The sequence below is a fragment of the Dicentrarchus labrax genome, unplaced genomic scaffold, assembly GCF_905237075.1.
Source record: "Dicentrarchus labrax unplaced genomic scaffold, dlabrax2021, whole genome shotgun sequence".
NCBI classification, from domain to species: domain Eukaryota; kingdom Metazoa; phylum Chordata; class Actinopteri; family Moronidae; genus Dicentrarchus; species Dicentrarchus labrax.
This window is the reverse complement of record NW_026136718.1, coordinates 28,562,995-28,585,322: the sequence shown is the minus strand read 5'-3', so window position 1 is coordinate 28,585,322 and position 22,328 is coordinate 28,562,995. Positions and strand designations below refer to the sequence as shown.

The 22,328-nt window shown below is 40.9% G+C and overlaps 1 protein-coding gene across 1 annotated transcript; it reads left to right on the top strand.

Moving 5' to 3' along the window:
* Positions 1 to 21,296, top strand: LOC127350780 (uncharacterized). The gene is made up of 14 exons (XM_051377732.1): positions 1 to 157; positions 3,984 to 4,109; positions 5,426 to 5,581; positions 6,218 to 6,356; positions 6,636 to 6,805; positions 6,957 to 7,091; positions 8,235 to 8,420; positions 8,556 to 9,112; positions 10,110 to 10,252; positions 11,131 to 11,352; positions 12,090 to 12,329; positions 13,733 to 13,866; positions 14,271 to 14,597; positions 14,692 to 21,296. Exons 1-14 carry the CDS (start codon positions 101 to 103, stop codon positions 19,708 to 19,710), a joined length of 7,611 nt encoding a protein of 2,536 aa, XP_051233692.1. The 5' UTR covers positions 1 to 100; the 3' UTR covers positions 19,711 to 21,296.
* The last annotated feature ends 1,032 nt before the right edge of the window (positions 21,297 to 22,328 follow it).

The window sequence follows — 22,328 nt, the reverse complement described above, 5'->3', positions numbered from 1 at the left end:
GAGGCTGATATAGGTGTGTCTTTAACAGGACCTATTTAAGGCTGGACCACCTGAGTTGGGGACAGGACAGGCTGGTATATGCTGCAGCTCCCCCGTGATCATGGCGCGGCTCTCCCTTGCAGAAGTGGGGCTGCTGCTTCTGTTAGCGCTGGCCTTGGTGAGTAAACCACCCTGAAGCTACACTCATAACTTCACCTTGACACACAGGGACATGCTGCAGGCCAGGAGGGAACCTGCTGTTACAGGAGAGGGATCTGACCTTCAAGTGGCGTGGATTGTGCTTTATCAAATGTAATAACTGATCATGACAAATGTTTAAGTAGATACAAGCAGTCATCAAGCAGTAGTAAGTCATCAAGCAGTGCACTGATGAATAGAGTTCACCTTTTTGAGTTCTAGATACAGTGTGTGCACAGCCAGAGATCGGTAAAAAGCTGCTCAACAACTTGTGTCAGCTTGTTTCAGATTGCTGAAATACACTAATAACAGAGGTGCTATTTTGAGACCTGCCTGAATGTTGAGTTGGAAAGAGTTAGCTGCAGTAAAAGCTGAGTGCTGTGCTCAAAAACTAAACACATTTCCTGTGTATTATATTTGATCTTATATCAGTTTGTTTTTTAAGTACACAAAATCGTTTCACTTAGTTTTTGTGTTTTTCTAGTTTCTAGTTTTTATTTTTATTTTAAAATGGTTTTTCACACCAAGTTTTAGTTAACTGTAATTACCTTAAAGAAGCAGAACATTACATGGTTTTTATTCTGCCCTTCTGGCCAGGTCTTTGTTAAAAATCAATCTACATGAAACTTTTACCTGATTAAATAAATACAGGGTAAATCCACATAAAAACTAAATAAGATACATTGGATGAATAAACTTACATTTCCTAATGGATCTCTCAACAAGAAAAAAACATGATGGTATAATTGCCATAGCCTAAAATATTTCATTTGGCGCTTAAAAATAATCACATTCTTTTACTAACGCAGTTACACATACACTGCACTCCGTCTCTTCACACTCTTTTCACAATCTGTCTTTATGTGCATTCCTCTTTACCAATGTTTGGCAGCAGCAAGGTCATTGTTTAGTATAGGCGGCAGTGACAGGGAGGGGCTTGGGGGTGCTGTAGCTACCCCTAGGAGTGCCATAATACAGTTTAATTCAATTAAATTGAAGGAGCAGGTTTAGACCGTACTCCTTCTAAAATTATTTAAAGAGACTCAGTTTCCACCATCAGCAAGCACCTGGTGAGAGTGGCAAGGAAAAAAGGTGGTAAAGAGAGAAGGACAGAGACACAGACAAAGATGCACAACAACAACAATAGCAACAACTATACTAGTAGGAATGACTAATGATGATGATGATGATGATGAAGATGATGATGACGACAACAGCCATAATAATGGGGAATGATAAATAATAATGAATAATAATATCACCCACAAGAAATATCTGTGGCTTATTTATGTTTTTTTCACTTGTTAAAGTGTGAATGCACAAGATCTGACTCCTTATAGTTCTCTCCCCGTGATGCTCATTCATATGACATGAGGTCTATGGTGCTGAGTACTGTTGATTCATTAGTGATGTGTGTAACTGTGATCTCAGAATCTGAATGTGTACTTTCTGCTTGTGTGCAAGCGCTGTCTGTGGCATAACTGTGTGAACTTTTATTCAGAGGTGTGTTTGCATAGGCAGGCTCGTGAATATACATCTATTGTTTGAGCTGAATATCTTGCCTTGTATTTAACTCTAATGTCTAACTGTTACGGAGCTCCACGTACTGCATATGTGACTGCGGCGACCGTCTCTGGCGCCGCTGCTGGAGTTTAGCCTAGATGTATGTAGAGGCAGAAATACCATGGTTTTTTTGTCTTGGAAAAAAAAAATGGAAAAAAACAGGGATTTTAACACAGAGGTTTTTATAAGGACTGACAGCCTCAAGTGGCAGCAGTTTTTAGCCATTCTGCACTGGCTTCATTTGTCAGTCCAGGAGATTGCCGCTTGGCTGTACCACATCGCTACTGGCGAGAATTAGCTGGGTTATTGTCTGCTGGTACATTTTAGCCAGTGCCTTTCTCACTGACATGATTGTGCAATAATGATCATGCTGGTTCCTTGGTAAGATTCAAAAATATCAGAGAACACAAGGGTTGATAGTGATGTTGAAAAGGACCCTTCCCAGCGCCTGCAGGCTATAAGTGTTAACGCTAACCGTAACGCAAATTCCATTGGAGCACACAGAGTCTCATCAGTACATGATAATGCCGTTGCCACCAATGTAGTTACAGTTTGAAGTACATTTGTACATTTTTTCACTGTTTTGTATAGCGTATCCTCCTTGCTTTAGTTGCACTTTATTCAGTTTATTCTCCAGGTATACAGGGTTATTTGACAGTCCTCAGTCTTCCACACTACCAACTTCATCCACATCCAATCACCACACCCATGCAGTGGTTAAATGAAGCAACTAATAAAACATTTACTACCTGGTTGAACATATTGTATTTGGCCATTATCCACTGATTGCACCATTTTACTGCTGTCAATAGAGACTCCGACTGTTGAACATGACAGCATAAGCAGCTCCAACAACAACAACAGCTTAAAGATGTCAGGGTTCTAGTGATATGAGCGCGCGCACACACACACACACACACACACACACACATCAAACTGTCACCACACAGCCAAGGAATCGTGCCAAGGGGCCCAGCTCTCACCTGTTCCTTGTGCTGGCACAGGAACACAGTTTTATTATCACAGTGTGTACAGGTGCTGAATGCCAGTCATTTTTCACAGTCTGTGTCTGCTACTAATTCATGTCATCGTTCGGGAGTCGGACCACACCTCACACTGGCCCCTTTTTCTCTTTTCCTTAAAGAGCACACACACTCTTCAACAAGACCACACAAGATTACACTTTATTGTATGTACACTCATGATTAGTCTACTTAAAGGCTAAAGATATTTTCGATATAGTAATATTGTACTTAAAGCTGCAGTAAGTAACTTAAAAATAACCTTTTGTCATTAGCGCTGGAATTTGTGTTCTGACAGTAGTATATGAGACACTGTGTGAAAAAAATCAGGTTCCTCTGGTTGTTTTCGTTCAGGTGCCATTGTCAGTGGTAGAACAAGCCAATCAGAGCTGAGAAAGATAGAAAGACGCTTTGGGTTGGAGGCTTGAAGAAAGTCTCATTCTCAGAGTCCCATTTGACCCATTAGGAATGAGACTCAACAATCCCCCCTCTTTTTCACCTCTGATTGGTGGTTTCTGTTCAGGCCCGGTGGATTCTTGCAAATGCCATTAGGAACACTAGGAGGAGCCAGAGGAACCAGATTTTTTCACAGATTATCCATATGTTCTACTGTCAGGATATAGTGAAAGATTCAGCAGATATGAAAGTTATTCTTTAATACCTACTGCAGCTTTAATGTGTTCATGATATATATTTGAAACTTTGCGTGTACATGATATGCTATAAAAACCAAACAATGGCTCTAGATAGGACCGTTCATGTTTTCTAAGTACAGTACAATGCAGGATTACACTGGGTGTTAGGTGGGGCCAGATAAGATGCTCATTTTGGGCCCATACCCACTTGGTTCCCATGTAGCCCAGCATAACCCATGTGGGGCCCACATATATATGTTGGCTGAGAAATACCTATATTTTAAAGGGGTACTTCCTAGAATATGCTTCTATTCGACTCTCTCTATGGTTGATGAGTAACACCACAGCATGTATTCTAATCCATAGATTGACTTCCATCTAATCAGTGACACTAATTCAGTAATAGTATATTTACATACATTTCAGGAACCTACTAGTTTTTCCTTTATTTCAGTGTGGAACATGTTTTCCGGAGACTATGCTGGCATTTGGTCTCTAAAGTACATATAGAGTACACATACTCCACACTGTACTGCTTATTACAGGCTCCATTAAAGCTAACTCAAGTGTACGTCTGCTGTTTCAGATGCTCAGTGCTGAGGCAAAGCAGAAGAGGCTAAAGACCCTGAGGAGGAAGAAGAGAGAGTGGATCCTTCCACCTGCCAAGATTGAAGAAAATGTTGACTACACAAAGAGGGAATTCATTGCCAAGGTGATTTAAGTAAATGTTATTTCCCACTATAAGCATATGATGGCATCATAGTATGATAAGAAAACTGTACCTGGATGGATGAGCTTCCAAGTAAATGTCAAACAACAAACTTGTTTCTGCCTGATCATTGGCTGGTCTTCCACCAAGCCTGCATTGACAAACCCATTTCCACTTGTTGGAGAAAGACCGCTTCAGTTCCACACCTCAGTTGCGCAATTATAGGAAATTTGGCCCTGGGATAAAGGCTGACATACACTGCGAGAGAAGTGCTGTTTTAACTTTGTGAACGTTCCAAATAAAACTCATTTTAGCCTGGTAAGAAAATATGAAGATTGAGATAAGAAGTTGGGTGTACCATGAACACAGTGCACTGCACCCCTCCCCCAGCCCTTAAGTAGGAGCCTGTTAATAACATTTCTTAAGAACTCAGGATGTCACAATTAGGTTTTGATTATAAGGCTCAAATAAGCTCCAGACAGATGGGGTTTTTGGGTCAAAAATGGCTATTTTAAATATAAAGGCTGCTGACCCCTGAAGTCCTAAGTAGGTATGTTATTAGAAAGGCAGCCCCCTTCCACAATTCCAACGCAGTGGTCTTGGTTTTGTTTACCCAGGCCATAGACACATAACCACATCTTGAGAATATTTAACCATTTCCTAGTGTAGAGTTTGTGGGGTGGCAGCCGTTCTGCTGTAGTCAGGCCAGCGAGCCATAACCTTTGTTGTTTTAAAGAAGAAACTAATAATTTGATGTTTTTAAGAGTTAGATGAGAAGACTGAGACATTGTCTTTGGAGGGAAATCGGGTTGTCAATTAGCTGTCTTGTCACTACAAATGTCAGTGAGCTAAAACTTCCTGTACTGCTGAAAGTGGACTGAATTTCAAGGTTTCATAGGACACTTTGTATTTTAGTCAAGATTCAAGAAGCTTTATTTACCCCGAGGGAAATTGCTGTGCAACAATTGCGATACAAAAGTGGAGAAGTAATACAAGAGTAAGAATCAAGCTAGCATAAAAATAAAGCAAGTAACAATCAAGATCAGTTTTTGCTTTCCTGGGTTTCATCCTGAGTGGAATAATGAAGGATTTTTGCTGCAGTTGGCGTCTGCTCCATAGCAACGACTGAAGAGGTTTTTATGGTGCTAATTGAGCAGTAGCCATAACATATTAATACGTGTGTGGTATGTGGAAATACATTATGTGGTTGGGAATAAATGGCATATATAGCATTTCCATGAAAAGAAACATAACTCAATCATTAAAATAACAATAACAGTGTTCACAAATTTAATTCTCTGCCTGTGTTTTGTTCTCAGATTCGCTCTGATAAAGACCAATACGCAAAGGTTGAGTATTATCTCACTGGACCAGGAGCTGACAAGCCACCCTTCAATCTGTTTATGGTGGACCATAACACTGGGTTCGTACGCATCACTGATAAAGTGGACCGGGAGACATATCCATCATTCAATGTAAGTCTTTCAATATGTTACATTCTTTACACTGTACTGTATGGACTGAAACCTGCTCAAGACTATTGGAAAAATGGGTTCAGTTCAGTAACACAGCTATGTTTCCTTCAGTCACAAGGCTTTATTGAAAGTCACTAAGCTTCCGCTCACACATATTTTGCAGATCTTACAACCCGGTATCATGCCAAAGCGTGTAATACACATGTTGGTCCACAGTTGCAGTGTCATGTTATGCCTCACCTGGGCGTGGCAGTGTCACATTTATAACATGTTCTCATTCTGCAGGCAAGCAACATCCAGTTACACTTTCAAAGCAAAGCTTGCTTAGGGTGCAACTTTTGGTTACACATTCTGGCAATGAAAATGATCTAGGTTTAATCTCTGTTGAGACTCCAGATTCAGTGGTAACTGACCTAAACTTACAACTATACCTGCTCATATGCTAACCCCCTAGAAGAGTTTAGAGGAGTCTCATGTGGCTGAAAGTTTTGGCGAAAATCTAGTAAGGGGACACTCAATTGAGATGAGTCAAAATTCCATTAATGCATAACTGGGTTGCTGTATTACTTCTTTACATTGTAAAGGTCAATAGTAAACTGTCTAACCCTGTCCAATCTCGTCATGTAATTCATACAGATAACAGGGGTCGCCAAATACTTGAATGGGACCACAGCTGAGTACGACATCCCGCTCACTGTCACAATCCTGGACCAGAATGACAATGCTCCTTATTTTGAACTGCATACTGGCAACGTCACAGAGGCAAGCAAAGAAGGTACTGCCAGACTTGAAATATTTTCTCAATCAGACTGCTACAGTAGTGTGCTCTCTGAAGGCCAGGGACAAAAACAACAGGCAACCTTTCCACAGAAAGTTGTGACGCATTTATGATAAAACAGTTCCAAACCCTAAAGGGATCCAAGATGGTTGATTTACAAAGCATATGATCTAAGTTATGGGTGTGTTCCACTAGGGCTAACCCTTACCCTAACCCTAACTGTCTTACTTGATGGATTTTAATGAGACACTCTTGTCCTGTTGTGGTCCACTGCAGGAACCTTTGTCATGCAGATTGTGGGGAAAGATGATGACCAAGATGGCACAAAAAATTCAGAGATATCCTACAGCATCATCAGTCAAGAGCCAGCAGGCACAGGTCACATGTTCACTTTAGACCAAAAGACAGGCAAAATGTACGTCAAGGAGGCCACCCTGGACAGAGAGGTGCACACTTTTTACACAATTTGAACTATGACTTTGTTTTGGAGCAAAATGTTCTTTTAAACTCAAATTCAAAGTTGTTGAAATTGACTGACACCTCACCTAATGAGCCTTTGTCAACACATTTTGGTTTGTTGTGTTTTTCGTCCGACAGACTCATGACTTCTACAAACTGGTTATACGGGGGGTTGATCTGGGAGGGGCAGCACAGGGGCTATCAGGGACAGGAACTGTGGAGATCAAGGTCGTGGACATCAATGACAACATCCCCACTCTGGAACAGGCTGAGGTGGGGAATATAGCATATACACACACACACACACTGCAGTCACAGTTCAGGAACCTAAATCAGGAAATAAGACAGGGAAGAGTGGAAACATAAATCAACTTGTGCTTATTTCCTTTATCTCGCAGCAGGGTAATTGTTTCAGGATAGTGATTTTAGATAATGAGACTCCAATCTGACTTCTTTTCAAATATCTTCTCATGGTCCGTGCACCCACTGATAAAAAATCTGGTGGTTGCACACAGCCCTGGCTCAGTAAATGGGAAACAAACAAACTAGATTGTAGCAAACCACACAAGTTATTATACCAGCCAAGGAATGTGTGTCAGGTAATGTTAAATCACATGTCCACAGACATTCAAGACTACTCTCTAGTTTGCCAAGATGTGCTTAAATGGTCTAATCTTCTTTGCATGTTCACAGTTGCAACTTTAGTGACAGTATGTAAAGCCACAACATAGCTAACATTAGGGCGCCCGATTAGCTCAGTCAGTAGAGCTGTTGACCCATATACGCAGCGGCCCGGGTCCAACCTGCGGCCCTTTGCTGCATGTCATCCCCTCTCTCTCTGCCCCCCTTTCCTGTCTCTCTCCAGCTGTCTCTGTCAAATAAAGGCCAAAAAAATTATATTTAAAAAAAAACATTACTTACATTGTTTGCACTATATTATGGTTATTTGTCATGCTATCGGATTTCTCCAGAATCACTTACCCCATCTTCAATATACCTATTATCAATAATGGGACCTGTAAATAGATGACAAAGGTCCATTAACTAACTGTCTGAGCTTTCCACTGCTTCTCTAATGGCCATGTAAATGAAGCCAGCTCAGGTGTTATCATGTGACTTAGATCACATGATAATTAGTACAAATTCATTGTATGAGTACACACACCTGGGCAATAAAAAAGTGATTCTGGTAACAGGTGGTCGTATAGGGGGAGAAATCATAATCATCATCTGGCCTCCTTAAAACTCTCTCCAACCATCCACTAAGTCCTGCTCTATGACCTTTGACCTCTTCCACTGGATGTTATGTTGTTTATTTCCATCTTTGATAAGTTGTATTTACAGAAGAATGTAGAACCGATGCAGACAACTGGCAGTAGGACTTTTTAACTATGGGCATTCTTGTTCTGTTTACAGTACACTGGCTCAGTGGATGAAAATGTTGACAATGTAGTTGTGATGAGGATCAAAGCTCTGGACAAAGACCTCATACACACAGACAACTGGCTCACTGTCTTTACAATCGCCAAAGGAAATGAGGATAATGTCTTCTCGATTGAGACAGACAAAGACACCAATGAGGGCATCCTGAAGCTGATTAAGGTATTTAGACTTGTGATTTGGCTTTAAATATGATAGTATTGCAACCTGTATCAGGTAGGTCCCTAACATTTGTTTGCTGCTTGTCTCTTGCTGTCCCCTCTCTCAACTTCTTACCTTCGATCCCGTACCAAACAGCCTCTGGATTTTGAAGAGGTTCAGAATCTTCAGCTTGGCCTGCTCATTGAGAATGTAGCTCCTTTTGAGGAGGGTGGTCCTATACTCATGGATGTGGACCTTCTGGTTGGAGAGGGTAATCCTCTGGCTACTGGAGCTGCTGCAGGAGCTGCTGCGGGAGCCGGAGCCGGAGCCGGAGCCGGAGCTGGAGCTGGAGCTGGAGCAGGAGTGGATTTAGGTGTAGATGTAGGGTTGGATACAGGAGTGGATTTAGGTGTAGATGTGGGGTTGGATGCCGGACTTAAGCCTGAGGCAGGGCTCGGCCCTGGCCCTGGAGTTGGGGTTGGCCTTAAACCAAGTGTCAAACCAGGACCAGGGACAAAGCCAAAGCCAGGGGCACCGAAGAAAAGCTATCCCATTAAGATAGCAGTGAATAATATGCCTGAAGGTCCAGCATTTATTCCTGACATCAAGCATGTTCCAGTATCAGAGGATCCAAAGGAACAACCTGAGGATGGTGTGATCACAGTGTTTGCTGCCGTCGATCCAGACACAGGGAAACAAGCGGAAGATGTCAGGTTAGTCAAGCTGCATTTAACAGAACTTTAAACAATCATGACAGTTGATTTAATAGTTGCAGAGATATTAGTCTGGACCAAAGTGGTTGACTTACCAAATGATCTTGCTATACCTAGAGCAATGCCAACAGTGTGACAAATATGGCAACAATAAAATATTGAATAGTTCAACAATTTGTAAAATATATGTATATATGTCTGCGATTAAGCGATAAGCTTAGCATTAAGACTGGAAGGTGGGGAAATAAGATACATTGTGTTAATTACTGAGCATTAACTACTGACAGAATATAATAAGTGAACAGAGCTTCTGGGTCTGTGAAGCCCACACAAAAATATCTTAAACCTGCATTCTTTCTAAGGGTCAGCAAGGGGCAGCTTCATGGACTGCAAAAAAGAAGTCTGATAGTATTGAGTCTTATAGAGAAATTACTTATTTTTTGATACTTAAACAGTTTCCTAATGAGTTTATGGTCTCAATCTCTAGTTTCAATCTTCTTCCAAACAGCATGACGTTCATTTAGTAATTATGGTCCCATTTAGAGTAAAATAGACCATAAAGCAGGGTATGCTTCAGGGCGGGGCTACCTTGTGATTGACAAGTTATTCTCAGTGAGCCCCTCCAGCTCCACACACCAAACTCAGATCAAACTGTCAAACTAGACAGTGCTGATCAACTACATTGATAATTTCTCACCTAAAAACGTAAAAAACACAGAACGTGTGAGGCCAGGTCAGCCATTGTTTCCTGTTATATGGGGAGTCGAAACTAAGCGCAGTATATCACTACTGCTGGCACAAAAGAATGACAAACTTCAGCTATATACTTACACAGACATTAAAGTACTAACAATATTCTCACTGGGGAAGTGTTTCTCTCTCCAGACGTTGAACTATTACTTCAACCAAATCACTACTTTTGGTTAAACACCTTTCTCTCACTTATTACTTTTCTTAATGTTTTTGCGCCTTTTCTTACATATCTATTGTTGTCTAGTTATGCCAAAGCCTATGATCCAGATAACTGGTTTACCATCGATGAAGAGACAGCTGAGATTAAACTCAACAAGAAACCAGACAGAGAGTCAACGTTCTTGGTGAACGGCACCTACATTGCCAAGATTCTGGCCATAACCAAAGGTAATACCTTTTGTACTTTCTAATCTGTATAATTTGACTTAATAATTGTTACTTTATAATAGTGTACCATATAATCTGCATAGCAAGTCTCGCTACTACTGAGGACTACTACACTCAGCACACAATCCAACAACAGATATCAATGAACAGATAACTTTATTCCTTTGTCAGCTGCACACACTATTATTACAAAACGTAGCCTGCTTCAAAAGTCCACGACAGTCTGCTCCGGTTGTGTCTCCTGTTGTGTGTCTGGCCTCCCAGGTCCAGCACACTAGTGCATGAAGAGAGGTGAGTGTGAATGAGTAGCAGCTGAGATAATCAACTCACCTGGCGCTGCTCTCACAAGCCTTCCCCACACCTCTCTCTCCTGCAGCTGATTGTAAACCACACCCACCTCCACCATCTTGTAAACCCATTCTCAATAATAGGGCTTAATTTCTTCCCTCTTGATAAAGTTCTATTTGAACAGCCATCGCCTTTGCTGCTGAAAGATGCTCTAATTAATTAACATTTTTCTTCTCTGAAGCACACTGATCTCTGTGACTCAAGGTGTGTCAGCCAAATAACGAGAAGAAGCCCAGGCGTCAAATAATGTACATCCATGCTGGTTTTCACAGACCTCCAGATAAACTATGAGGAGAAAACACTTTCACATTTTTACCAAAAAAATATTTATAGAGGATTATTAGATGTGTACAGCAATGTTCTCAGAAAAGAAACGTCATATACATTTGCTTCAAACGCATAAAGAGCAGTTAGTTTAGGCAACGTTCAAGACTTATGTTCGAGTCAAATCATTTTGTGTAAAGTTTAATTTGTGGTGATGCCATACAGTCTGTGTGCTGTTTGACTATCTAAGCTGTTGTCATCCTCAGACGTGCCATCAAAGACAGCCACAGGAACAATAGCCATTCAAGTGGCTGACTCCAACGACCATTGTCCCACCTTGACCAGCACTCACAGCAGCCTGTGCTCTGATGGAAAAACTGTTTATGTTACTGGCTTTGATGAAGATGTTAACCCCAATGCTGCACCATTCACATTCAAAATCATACCTGATGGAACGCGAGGCAGCTGGGACGTAGAACCCATCAATGGTAGGAAAATGTGCTAAGTGGTTAGGTTTAAAAACAAACTATTTTCTTTCCTCTTGCATTAGTGACATGATAATTTCCTTTTCAGCAAGTGTAAATGTTGCAGTGTAAATGATCACTGCCTATACTGAGAAACATTAAGTGCTAGAAAAACTCAAGTAAGTAAGCTATGTTAAGGTATGAGCAACTAATAGTGTTACCAATTCCAAATTCAGATCTTCAAATTCAAGTTAAATAGAAGTAGTTACTTAACTCCCATAAAATTACCAGTGTGTCGAGAGCTAGTGTTTAGTTTGTCTGCTCTGGGCTATACTGTAGAAATTTAGGCAGACACTGTAGAAGAGTACCCACTAAAAACAGCTTATTCAAATGTAACAAAAACACAATGATTCTTATTTTCAGTTGATTGTTTACAAATGAAAACATACCTCTTAATATTATATTCAGTTTCTGCCAACAGGACCTTTAAATCAGAGTTTGAGTTTAAAGATTTTGGATTTGAATATACAAAGAAAATTGGAAAAGTGTGCCACTAAAATTTGACTCAATTAACTTTAAAACATGACATATACATTCAATATAAGGACTTCATGTTCTACTTGATGTGCCATGGTAGCATACATTAGTGGAATTAGTAGTAGTGTTGCAGTAATACTAACATTACTGCTAAAGTTACAACTAATAGCAATAATGATAATGCAGTGTGAGTTTGACAGCCATCTATCCTTTATTGTCCTCAGACACGAGTGCTGCTCTTCACTCACGTGAGACGCTGTGGCCTGGCTCGTACAAGCTGCAGGTGGAGGTGTTGGATGTCCAGGGTCTGTCCTGCCCAGTCAATGAGGTTTTTACTGTGGATGTTTGTACCTGTGTGGAAACAGAGGACTGTGGCTCGAGGGCAGCCAAACTAGTAACTACTTCAACGGAGCTCTCTGCCCCAGCCATTGGCCTGCTGCTAATGGCAATGTGCTTGCTGCTGTGTGAGTTGAGCTTTAACACATTGGTACACATTATTATCTCATGATATGGACATAAACTTTCTTTTAAATCAAATATATGTTTGTTTTTCAATTGATTAATTTCTAAGTTGAGTTGCTACCAGTGTTAATTTTGACAGCAAATTCTGATTTAGTCTTAGTCTTTTGAATAACACACCATTTAGTTTTAGTCATATTTTAGTCATCTGAAATCTTTTGTTTTGTTGTTTTAGTCGCTAAATATCATAAGAGTTTTTTTTCTTTCTTTAGTCTTAGTCTAGTTTTAGTTGACCAAATATTAGCAGATTTTAGTCGACTAAATCACGGTGGTTTATCTGATAAAATAACCTTAGTGTATATGCTAACCTTCGCATGTATTTCTGGATGAGTCGTCTATAAATGTCACCTAAAGTTGGTGGTGTTTTTCCCAGCGATTTTTGCTCCACACAGTTTACAGACGGTCTTGTTGTCCTTGTTGTCAGATGTGAAGTGTGACCAGATGTCAATTCTTCGTTTTCGTCCTAGACCTAGCTCTGACATTCCTGTTTATCATGAGACATTGCCCTCGGACCGGGTGCACTGCAGCGTGTTGTTAATGAGCGAAGTCAACTGAAATCAGCCAAAGCTGTGTAACTAAGACTGTGCAACTAAACACAACTAAATATAATGTAAACAACCTAACTGTTGTGAAAACGTCCTCGAAACTGTGCGAAGTTCTGCAAACTCGTTTAGCTGTTGCACCTGCATTTGCCGTGGCTTTTTAAAATCCCTCCCTAACATTTCCGTCTCATTTTTTTTCGTTGACTTAAGTGTCAGTTATATTTCGTCACAGTCTTTGTCATCAAATCTGACTTTTATTTAGTTTTTCGTCCGTGAAAAAGGTTTGTTGACGAATATTTTTCGTCATAGTCTTCGTCAACGGAATTAACACTGGTTGCTACTGGCCTACACAAAAGTTGCTAAAGGTATACTACATTTCCAACTATACTGTGTATGACAGAGACCTCTTTGCATTAGGCAAGAAAGCCTTTTCATTAATACATATTCATGGTGGTTTTAATTCAGTATAGCAATTATCAGTTGTATGCATTTAAGTATAATGGTAGATTTTAGCAGGCCAAGAAGTGAACTGAAAATGAAACCATTGCGTACTACATTACAGTGTTATTGTGAAAAATAACTGACACCCGATTAACAGTCATAAATGGGACAGGATATCAGTGGTGGTGTGTTGGGCTTAATCATATTAAGAAGTGCCTCTAATAAGAATAGCTTATTAGTCATTACCTCTCTGACTCAACACAAATGTAGCATTAGAGGATTCTTAAAGGTAGTATTCATTCTCGTCACTGTTAAAACACTAACAAAACTGTACATTGAGCTGATTGTTTTGCTTCTGTCTGCAGTCATCCCTCTTTTCCTGCTCTTCTGCCAGTGTGGAGGAGCAGACACCATCTTTCCTGACCAATTTAGCGATCTGCCATTTGATGTCAAAGAACACCTCATATCTTACCACACTGAAGGCAAAGGCGAGGATAAGGTTGGCTGACATTTTTGTGTCCTTTATTGTTAAAAGTGAATGTCTGTGTATAAACTGAGATATTAGAGAGGAAAGGTGGTCAAAGGCAGTATGGTGTGTCTCTGGGACATCATATGAGCTACTCCAGGAGCAGATATTGGATCCACCTAAGGACAAACATGGAGGGTTCAACCTGTCCACACCAATTTTAAAATCTGATTAGTCATCATATCTTTTAAGTACCTATTACCTTATTAGCTTGTTTATGAAGCCTGTGCTTTTTAAAATGTATGACATCCCTTGCTGTTGAAAGCTTGCTAGTTGTGGGTTAAAAAAGCACATGTGACAAAGCCGCATTGCCAAGTTAAAATCATACATAAAATGTGTTAATTGGTAACATCTGATTTCTTCTGTTCTGTTTTTAGGAAGTGCCACTTCTCAGCATCCCTATCATGTTGGGTACCCAAAAGAAAGTTGAGATGGCATCAGTACCAAACTTCAACACCCTTCCTTCAAAAATCTCAGAAACTCATCAGACGACTGCAGTCTACAATGAATCTGTGCAGAAGTTTCAGGAAACCAGCCAAAGTTTCATGGCGGTCGATAATGCCTACAGGCTTTCAAGGGAATCATTCAACCGTGGTAGAGGCACCGCAAGATTCGGCAAGCAAACACTTGGCGTGCAAACCAGGACAGCTTTGTATGAGGATATAGCCCTACCTGATGCTTTCCTCAATGAATACTACTCACAGGTACCATGCTAACTTTTCATGCAGCTGGTTTTTCAACAGCCCAGTGTTCATAGTTTATTGACCAGTATTTGTGCTATTTCTTTTCCTTTAACAGAAAGCAGAGTGTGCAGCACCAGTAAAGGACGGTCTATTGGAATATGATTTTGAGGGCCAGTGCTCTCCTGCTGGCTCAGTGGGCTGCTGCAGCCTTCTGGAGTCTGACAACAACCTGCAGTTCCTCAATGAACTCGGGCCAAAGTTCAAGACTCTGGCTGAGATCTGTTCCCCTCCTACACCAACACCCAAAGTAGCAGGTGCTGTCAAAACCACAGTTGATATTGTTAAACCGGTTGTTAAGCCCAAAATAGAGAAAAGTGAGACAAAACCTACTGATGTTAAGACAGAGAAAGTCATGTCATCTACTAACATCTCAAAATCATCCATCAGCACTGTAAGCACTGCCTTGCCTTCCATGACACTTCCTCTCTCCAAGGGTACTAACATCAGTCATTCCTCTGACATCATTCAGTCTGCTACTCTGCCCCGTCAAGCTCAGACATTGGTACTAAAGCAGCAGCCAGTTTACTATACTACCAGACCTGTACTACAGCCCATGCACTATGTAGTTCAACCACAGCTACAGAACACAGTTCTTCTGTCAGATGGGACCCATGGAGCCAATTTCCCAGGCTTCTATGTAGTCAGTGGGCCCCAGAATCCTTCTTCTGGACTTGTAATCAGTGGACCCCAGAGTCCTTCTTCTGGACTCGTAATAAGTGGACCAACAGGCTCTCCTTCTGGGCTAGTTATCCAGAACACAGAGAGCTCCAAAACCCCTGCCAGCCCCACCAGTCTAGTCAGCCCCAACCTGTTGCTACCTGTGAGCCCAGGTGTGTCTCAGGGCTCAGTCCCTGCGGATGGCTGGAAAATCATAGGGCCAAATCCTAATGGTAATTATATGTTAGTTAAGGATAAGAGTAGTCCAGGAGAGGCAGAGGGGGTGGATCCAGGCTCACTTCAGGGCACTTTGCCCAGAGGTGCTATCCTGGTAAAAGAGGCTGCTCCCCCTCAGGGGGTTTTCGGCCCAGCAGCCCAGGGGAGTGTGTATGCTGTTCTGCCAGGACACACTTTTGCTAAAAAGGGGGATGTTGTTGCAGTAAATAGAAATTTGGGGCAAACATGGGTTGGGCAACCTGGGCAGATGGGGTTAGGGCCGGTCACTGTTTTGGGAGGTGGTGTTGGGCAGCCACAAATGGGAATGGGACATGTGGTGGCAGTGAAGTCAGATGTAAGACAGGCTGGAATTTGGCCAGCTGGAATAAGTCCAGTTGGTATTAGGCAGGTCAGTGTAAACCAGTTCCAAGGAATTACTCCATTGGAACAAACTGTGAATGCCAGTGGTATTCAAAAAGCATGGAGAATTGATTCACCAAAGGAAGATAAGACCAATGTCAATGCCTTTGTTACTGCTGAAACCACTAAAACTCATCCGCCTCCAAAGGAGGAGGTTATGATGAAAAACTGGTTCATGGATGTCAGTGATTCAGCTCAGAACATACATGATGATACAGTTGAAGAAAAGCAATCAGAAGTTGTAATCACCTACACATCAGAGCAACATGTAATATTAAATGATGCGGATCCTAGTGAGGTGGTCCAAAGTGCATTTGAAGACAATGAGGGTATCCAAGAGTATCCAACACAAAAATCAGAAAAATATTCAACTGTAAATTTTGAAGAAGACATTGTGAAATCATTACCAGTGTCAGATGTACTGCAGACATCATTTGAGCAATCTGACACAGTGACAGAGAACCCAGGAGATAAAATGGACAAAATAGTGCTGGATCAGTTGACAGAATCCGATGAGCCACAAGAGAACGCAGAGGAAAAAGCTAAGGCTCCACAATCAGAGCAGCAGGAAAACCATGTTCCCTCTGAAGGTTTTTCCGAGGCAGTTACATCTTTGGTCATTAAAATGTCATCCACTGAAGATTTCCTACATGGATCAGATGTCACTGATTTAGTTAATACAGACAAAGAGAATGAAGAGACATTAGCATTTTCTCAAGGAGAGGAAGCCCCTTCTGGTTCAGACTACATCAGCAGTGTAGACGATCAAATACATGACAACACAGGAGAAATTGTGGGGATACAGGAAGCGGCACAATTGAAAGACAAAGAAGTGCAAGAAGAAGAGAAACCTGTCCAGCTCAGTGCAGTTGAAGGTCCAGAGGACAGAAGTTCTGAGGTTGGGTTAGAATCTCTATCAAATGAAGTCGCAGAGGATCAAAGTGGAAGGGAGTTCAATGAAGCTGTCAGTCTAGCAAAGAAAGTTGCTTCAGACTCAGAAACAAATCAGTTTGTTGCCACTTCTGATAGTATCCAGACAGCAGATAATTTAAAGGAAATGACTACTCTCACCAGTAATGCGCATGAAGAGGTTAAGGCTGAGCAGGAGCAACTGTTACATTCTGAAGTGGGACTCAATACTGTGGGTGATAAATTGTCAGCAACTTCTGCAAATGAGCTTTTAACAGATACTGTGAATGAGTTTAAAGAGAGGTCATTTCCTGATCAAGAAACAATGCCAGAATTACAGGTGAATCATAGTGAAGGGGATATGATAGACAGATCCCATGCAAAGACAGATATTGCTGATGCTGAAGCAAAAACAACATTGGAGACTGTGAGCACTGTTTTAACCAACCAAGATGAGAGAGATCTGGATGATCCAAATTTGAGACCAGCGTTAGAAGAAATTATACTAGCACAAGTAGAGACCTCTAATGTGCCAACCATTTCAACATTAGAGCAACGTCTACATACAGCAAAAGACTCTGTTCACAAAAAAGATGATGATAATCGACAAAATATAACAGCAGGCTCAGAAGTAGACAATGATAAAGTCGAATCAGATGGAGACAGTATAAGCAATAGAGAGACAGAGGAGATAATTGTGGAGGAAGGAGTGTCACAGAGATTCGGCACCTCTGATGACCAAGATGAAGACACTGAAAGACAAGATGCATTTAGCACAAGTTCTCAAATGGAGGATAAGTTCATCTCAGATGACAGCAATACTGATGAAGAGAAAGATGAGGCTCCTGTGGAGGAAATGTTGTCACTGGTACAGCAAGATATGCAAGAGAGTGCAAAGGAATATGCATTACATATGAGTTCTCAAGTGGATGGGACCTTAATCTCAGATAACGAGGAGGAGAATGTAGAGGTAATGGCATTATCCGTACAGCAAAATGTTCGCATCACAGATGACCAAGATGAAAAGATTGAAAGAGAAGCTGCATCAGGTAGAAGTTCTCCATTGGAGGATCAACTCATCTCAGAAGACAACATAAGAGATGGGGTGAAAAAAGAGGATACTGTGGAGGAAGAGGTATCACCTGTACAGCAAGATATAGACTTCTCAGATGACCAAGACAAAGAGAGTGGAAAAGAAGATACATCATGTGCCAGTCCTGAAATTGATGGGACCTTAATCTCAGATAACGAGGAGGATATTGCAGAGGTAGTGGAATTATCCACACATCAAAATATTAGCATCGCAGACGACCAAGATGAAGAGATTGAAAGAGAAGCTGCATCAGGAAGAAGTCTTCCACTGGATGATCAGCTCATTTCAGAAGACAACATAAGAGATGGAGCGAAAGAGGAGTATATTGTCGAGGAAGAGGTGTCACCTGTACAGCAAGATATAGGCTTCTCAGATGGCCAAGATGAAGACAGTGCAAAAGAAGATTTATCAGACACAAGCCCTCAAATTGATGGGACCTTAATCTCAGTTAACGAGGAGGAGAATGTGGAGGTAGTAGAATTATCCTTACAGCTAAATGTTTCCATCACAGATGACCAAGATGCAGAGATTGAAAGAGAAGCTGCATCAGGAAGAGGTCCTCCATTGGAGGATCAGCTTATCTTACAGGACAACATAAGAGATGGAGTGAAAGAAGAGCATATTGTGGAGGAAGAGATATTAACTGTTCAGCAAACGACTAGCATCTCTAGTGAAGATGATCACATGGAGGATAAGCTCATCTCAGATGACAGTGTAAGTGATGGAGAGAAAGATGAGTTGTCTAAGCAGCAAAAAAGTAGCATTTCAGATGACCAAGATGAAGAAAACAAAAGAGAAGATGCACTAGGAACAAGTCCTCAGTCACGGGATTATCTCATGTGCTCAGATAACATACATGATGGAGAAAAGGAAGATATAGTAACGTCACCTTCACAGCTAAATATAAGAGTCCCAGATGACCAAGATGTTAAAAGAGCAAAAGGAGACACATCAGGCAGAAGTTCTCACATAGAAGAAGAAGGCATTAAGTCTTACTGGATGTTACAAGAGGACTCTCAGTCTTTAGAGACTGAATGTTTGGAGATGAATCAGGTGGCAGCAATGTCAAAGGTGACTGAAATTCAAGAAATGCCATATGACGTTACTACACATCAAGTAAGGCAAGGGATAGAATCTTCTCAGATAGGTGACATAACTCTGGATATTAATGAGGGACAAGATACTGTTGGTCAAGAGTTAGTGAGGGGTGCTAACATGATGGGTTTGGACGATGTGGTCACATCTTCAGAGGAACTGATATCATCCAGGGTGGCCATAGGACAGGTTTCTGTGTCAAGTCAAGACAAAGGGGCCAGTGGTAACATATTGGCATCTGGACAAGTAGCTGAGGGTGAAACCACTCAGTCTGATTACCAGAGCACAGAAGTACTTAATTTGGAAAAAGGCAAAGCAGAAGCCACTTCTGACCTAGAGATTATGGATCGAATAGATTATGCATCTGGTCAAAAGACCACTGTTTTGGAAACAGACCCAGCCTTAGCAGAGACAGGAGCTGCAAATTTTCTTGCAAGAAGTGAGGTAGCTGAGGAGGCTGGTTACCTTATTCAGAATGAGAGCGTGCATATGACTGGAGAAGCAGCAGAGATAGGCCCAGACACTGTGGGGGAAGCTGGTTTTATAGAGGTTGAGGCAAGTGGTAGTCAAGTGAGTCCTGCAGAGCTTCAGACAGTTATCAGCCAAACTGCTCGGAACAAAGCCAGAAAGGGTAAAAAGGACAAGAGTCTAAAAAGCCCCTCTGGAAAGTGTAAGCAACAGTGATTGTTCTCCGTTTGAAGCTGGGTTATATAGATACACAGTTTCCCTATACAATGTGGAAGTGGTAAGCACCTGGCTGGGAGCGTTTCCACCTAGAGATCAGTTTGCTTGAGCATATGTGAACACAGCAATCACACTTGGATGCGAGACATAACAAGCAGGCGAGATCATCCAAATCTGTTCAGGAAACAATCTTAACAACAACAATCCTGTATGAGCCATGTACATATTTATACTAATAATTTGGTTACCATGGCAACACGTACGCATGTAATAATGCTGAATCAGTCATTTCTTCATGAGGTCTTTGTGTCATAATGTACACTTTAAAAGCATCAAAGTGTCACTCACCAGAATTTCCCCACGTGGGTTCTGATGATGCAGGATGACTTTCCAATCAACAAGTTAACTGTCAGTCTGTATAACTTTATATATACTCCTCTTGGTTCATTTGTAAAAAGTCCGTGTGAACACAAACCGGAACAGAATTTAAATGCAACATTGTGTAATATTTTCCCCTTGGTCTGGACCAAATTAACCCAACCACAGGTGTGAAAGCACTGAACTGTCTTCACACGTCAAAAACCTGCAGCCACACCCACGCTTTAATCAAGGGTGGGTGTGGCTGCAAGTTTTTGTTCCAATCAAGCAAGAGGACACCTGAAATGACTGTGTGAAGACAGTTCAATTGATTGAATGAACCAAGTCAGGTGTGCTGCTGCATGGTTGGAATAAAAACCTGCAGCCACACCGGCCCTTTCATGGATCAGTTTGACACCCCTGATCTAGACGGACTGAACTGCATCAGCAAGCATAAGTCCGTGCATCAGGATACTTTACTGTTGTAACTTCCTACTTGTTTTGTAGGGTGGGGGGGACAATTACCAACTCTGCCACCCTAGTTGACAGCAGCCATCACTTTAATGTCAAACCTGCCCCAGCAGGTCTGTTATTACTTTATTCCACAGAATGCCAAATATACAAGAGTGGCAGAAGACCAAGCACTGCTGCTTAGAAACCGTTTCTCTCTCTTTTAGAATGGAGACACCAACAGCAGAATGTCATTTGACTGGTCAGAGTCTTTGTTAGTGAGGATGGGCATATTTTTACATTAAAGCAAACCTTATAACTTTTTTACCATACTTTTAACCATAACTTTGGACAACATAAATTTGAGATCAATTTTCAGTTACAGAGAAAAGTCAGTTTTTGGTCAAGTCAAAATGATTGTATAATGCCTATTTTATAGCTCTGATTGCAAACATCACTGATGTGAAGCTGGTTCTAGTCCTGTGCTTTGAATTTTGGTGGTGGGTCAACCCAATGTCTTATCTTTTATTTGATCATCTAATAACATGTGATAGAGGCATCTGTTCTTATTTGCTTTTAGCTGAAACGAAAATCATTACTAGACAGAACACGTTTAACAAGTTGAAAGAGAAGCCGCAGGAACTATGTTGGATTTATTAACATACTTGTCTTCACCTGTATGAGGGCGCAGTAGTTTGGTGATTTTATCTTTTCATCTTCTTCTTTTTTTACGATTGCAATAAAAATGTCATTACTTTTAGTAAAAGAACATTTGGAAATGCTGAATACTGTCATCATTTGTTTACCAAGTCAGTCAATTTGACATACAGTGTACAGTCAGTAGTGGGCTTTTTTGTTTACATGCCAATGATGCAAAAAACAAAAATGTTTTCTTTAGTTTTCCTTTCAAAGCTATTGTATCATACATACAAGCCTGACATTAAAGATCTCCCTGAACCCCATCATAGGATAAACATGAAAATATAATTACTACACTATTTACACTGCAGTGTTTTTAGAATATAAGTTAAGATTTATATATATTATAGTAAGATTTGTACTTACATATTGTACATTTTTGTACATACATTTGTACATAGTCGTTTGCACTATATCATGGTGTTGGATTTCTCCAGAATCGCTTTCTCCACCTTTAAGCTTGCAAATTATAGACTGCAGCAGACAGACGGTGATGAGATAACTCACTGATAGTGGTGACTGTATGTGGTCCAAGTCTGGGAGCAAAAATTAATGTTGAAAACCCAACAGCAGACAGACAGACAGACAGACAGACAGTAAATTGATTACTGGTTAAGAAATTAAAAACATTGCTGAATTGTTGTGTTCAATGGTGTCTCTCATGCCCTAACAGAAATATAGTCCCAAACCAAAAGAGAGTTCTTGTTATTAGAAGGTTCTAATATAAACATCACTGCTCACTGGCCAGCAGATCCTAGTGGTTGTACCGGGCAGCTGAATGTGTTACTGGGATTCTTATTTATTCTGAACCAGTATCTCTTATATGAAATAATAGGTGTATGTTTATCAATCCCATATACGTTTGAGAATATCAATTATGTAGTAAAAAGGCGTTGTAAACTTTTATGAGGGCAAAAGTTAGTGAACCAATTGCAATATGATGTTTTTACCATATGGTGCCTCAGGAAGAGGGTAGTAACAGCACATTTGTTTGGAGAAAGCTTTTGAGCAGCACTGTATAAGCAGTTTGAGCCCACTGAACTTTGTGAACAGGGCCAGGTGTGCCTCTTTGCCTCTTTGTGTTTGTTTAGGTTGGCTGTTGAGAAAGTTTG